This window comes from Apaloderma vittatum, unplaced genomic scaffold (assembly GCF_000703405.1).
Source record: "Apaloderma vittatum isolate BGI_N311 unplaced genomic scaffold, ASM70340v1 scaffold32512, whole genome shotgun sequence".
In the NCBI taxonomy this organism is placed as follows: domain Eukaryota; kingdom Metazoa; phylum Chordata; class Aves; order Trogoniformes; family Trogonidae; genus Apaloderma; species Apaloderma vittatum.
Window position 1 is genome coordinate 33,718 of NW_009704693.1, and position 2,712 is coordinate 36,429.

At 40.4% G+C, this 2,712-nt stretch overlaps 1 protein-coding gene across 1 annotated transcript; it reads left to right on the forward strand.

Annotated features, from left to right (window-relative positions):
• Positions 1 to 1,309: 1,309 nt before the first annotated feature.
• Positions 1,310 to 2,299, forward strand: MAS1 (MAS1 proto-oncogene, G protein-coupled receptor). Its single transcript, XM_009865138.1, has one exon. The coding sequence runs from the start codon at positions 1,310 to 1,312 to the stop codon at positions 2,297 to 2,299; it is 990 nt and encodes a 329-aa protein (XP_009863440.1).
• The last annotated feature ends 413 nt before the right edge of the window (positions 2,300 to 2,712 follow it).

Genomic DNA, 2,712 nt, shown 5'->3' on the forward strand with positions numbered 1-2,712 from the left:
TTTAAAAGCCCTGACGCTTCCCAGGTAGTTTACCAAATGATCTTTTTTTAGACTGTGATACCCTGTCTAAAGAAGCTGTTCTGAACCCAGGAAACCCGGGGCTCATGAGAGAAACTTTATAACTGGGGTGAATGGCTTTGCTTAAACAATTGCTGCAAAAGTTGCCCCAGCATAACTTCTTTTATCTTGCATTTGATGTTCTTAACTGGTTGAGCATATGAGTGAATTCTTATTACAGGATATTAATGAACAAGGCTGCTTATAGAGATGAACAAAGTCAGATAGGTGAGCTTATTGTCAGCTGTTAGTCCCTGTTAACATTAGTAAATCTGCAAGAGTCCTCAGTGTGACTCTGTATCATCACAGGGGCAGCTGGGAAGTTAGAGGGAGGGGGGCATGAAATACTTGTATTAAAATGAGCTGAAGCCAATGCTGCTAATTCTCTGCTATGAGATTAAAGGAGACATGCAAAAGAACTTCTTCCATAACTCAGAAAAACAACAGTTAAATTTATTAAAACAATGGCAGGGAACCTGAACTTGTGATGGGTTGGATTTGTAGTGTTTGCAGGATATTTGCAGTTGCGCTAACTGTTCAGAGTGCATAAATGTTATTAAATTATGTTATCCTATGATAAATGACACTTAAAGCTGGTAAAAAATGACTGTCTCAAAGTAGTGGCACTTTGCTTTCCCTCCACCTCTGTACTTGGCGGGAATACAATGCTGAGTGTCTACATATTATTTTCGCTTACTTAATTAAAACCCTTCCTGGAAAAGTGACATTGGTATTATTTTTTTTTACTAAAAAACAAAACAAAAAATTATGAGCAAAATTCACTTGAAATACATATGCTGAACTTAAAATTAATGTCATTAGCTCCAACGGGAGCTGAACAGATCTGTCTGGGAACACTCTTGGACTCTAACAAGAACCACCAGTGCTATCTGTGACTACTATATCATGAAGCTTTGCAACATGGTGGAGACATTGCTTGTCCAAGAGCACTTTGAGAAGATCTCTTTAGCTGTGGTTTAGCACTCATATGCTGAACCCCACAGAGAAGGAAACTCAAGATTTCTCCTAGCTCCTTAGCAATCTTTAACATTGCCAAGAGTAGTCGCAACTGGGTTTCAGCTAGGATCAGTATATCAAAGCTTTTTGCTAAGGCTTTAAGCTATGACCAGAAACTGAGGGTCCACAAAACAGAAAGAAAGGGGGGGAGGGGAGGAGCACAAAATGCTCACAGTGTATTTTTATACATATTTACAGAACGAAGAGCTGTGCTATCCAAACTTGAGCTTTCCCCATGGATGAGTCAAACATAATGTTTCATCCCAGCGAAGGCACAGAGAACATCTCAATGCACAGAAATATTTCTACACAGGAAAGGGTCTGGGAGATATTGACCCCACTTTGGGTAATTATGATCATCTCCTTCCTGGGTTTTTGTGAAAATGGAATTGTCCTCTGGTGCCTCTGCTTCCAGATCAAAAGAAACCCATTCACTGCGTATATCACGCACCTGTCCATTGCTGATATCTCCTTACTACTTTGTACATTTATTCTGTCAATTGAGTACATTGCTGGGTTTGGATTTGCATATGGTTTTTACTACTATATCACCACTACACTATCAATTGTCTTCCTTCTTGGATACAATACTGGTCTCTATCTCCTGACCGCCATCAGTATTGAGAGGTGTCTGTCTATTGTTTACCCCATCTGGTACCGATGCCACCGGTCACAGCACCAATCGGCAATTGTGTGTGCAATTCTGTGGACTCTGTCTTTTCTGATGACAGTAGCCGAATACCTAACATGCAAAAACGATTCAACGAAGGAACAATTCGACGACGGCAACCATTGCCAAGCACTGCTCATCTTCACATGGATCCTGACTTTCATGATCTTCATTCCTCTGATGATTCTGTCCAGCCTGATCTTGGTTATTAGGATTCATCGTAATTCCCTGAGACCTCATTCGTCAAAGCTCTACATCATCATTGTGGTCACAGTCATTGTCTTCCTCATCTTTGCCATGCCTATGAGGCTGCTGTATCTTCTGAATTACCACCACTGGTCATCTTTGCTCAGCCAGCAGAACCACGTCACCGTTGTTCTCTCCACCGTTAACAGTAGCATCAACCCCCTTGTTTACTTCTTCGTAGGAAGCAGCAAGAAGAAGAGGTTCAAGGAAAGTCTCAAGGTGGTTCTTAGTAGAGCACTTGCTGATGGGCTGCGGCCGAGAAGCCAGGAGGTTGGCATGAGTTTGGATATAGCTGAAACAATTTTCTAAAGCTTAGGGGGGAAACTCTAGGGGCAAATAATTGGACTTGGAAAGTTTAATAAACCACTGCAAAACTATAAGTATTTTTCTTCTATCAAATGTAAAAAGCAGTATTGTTATCTTTGGTGGTTGAGCAATGGAAAAATATGGACTAGAATAAAGATAACTTTTATTTGCATTTTCTTAATTATTCAAACACATGGTACATGCTGATGTGACTATGTCAGTCAAAGATACCACAGTGGAAAAGAGACAGGCCAACAGAGAATATAAAAAAAGGACAGAGAAATATGTTATAAATAGTGTGACATTTATACAAGCGCTGAGCACCCGTAAATGCTATTGAAGTCATCAGGGCCTGTGTGTATTCGCATTTTTAAAAGTCAAACCTACTAAACGCAGGATTCACGTTACATACTGGG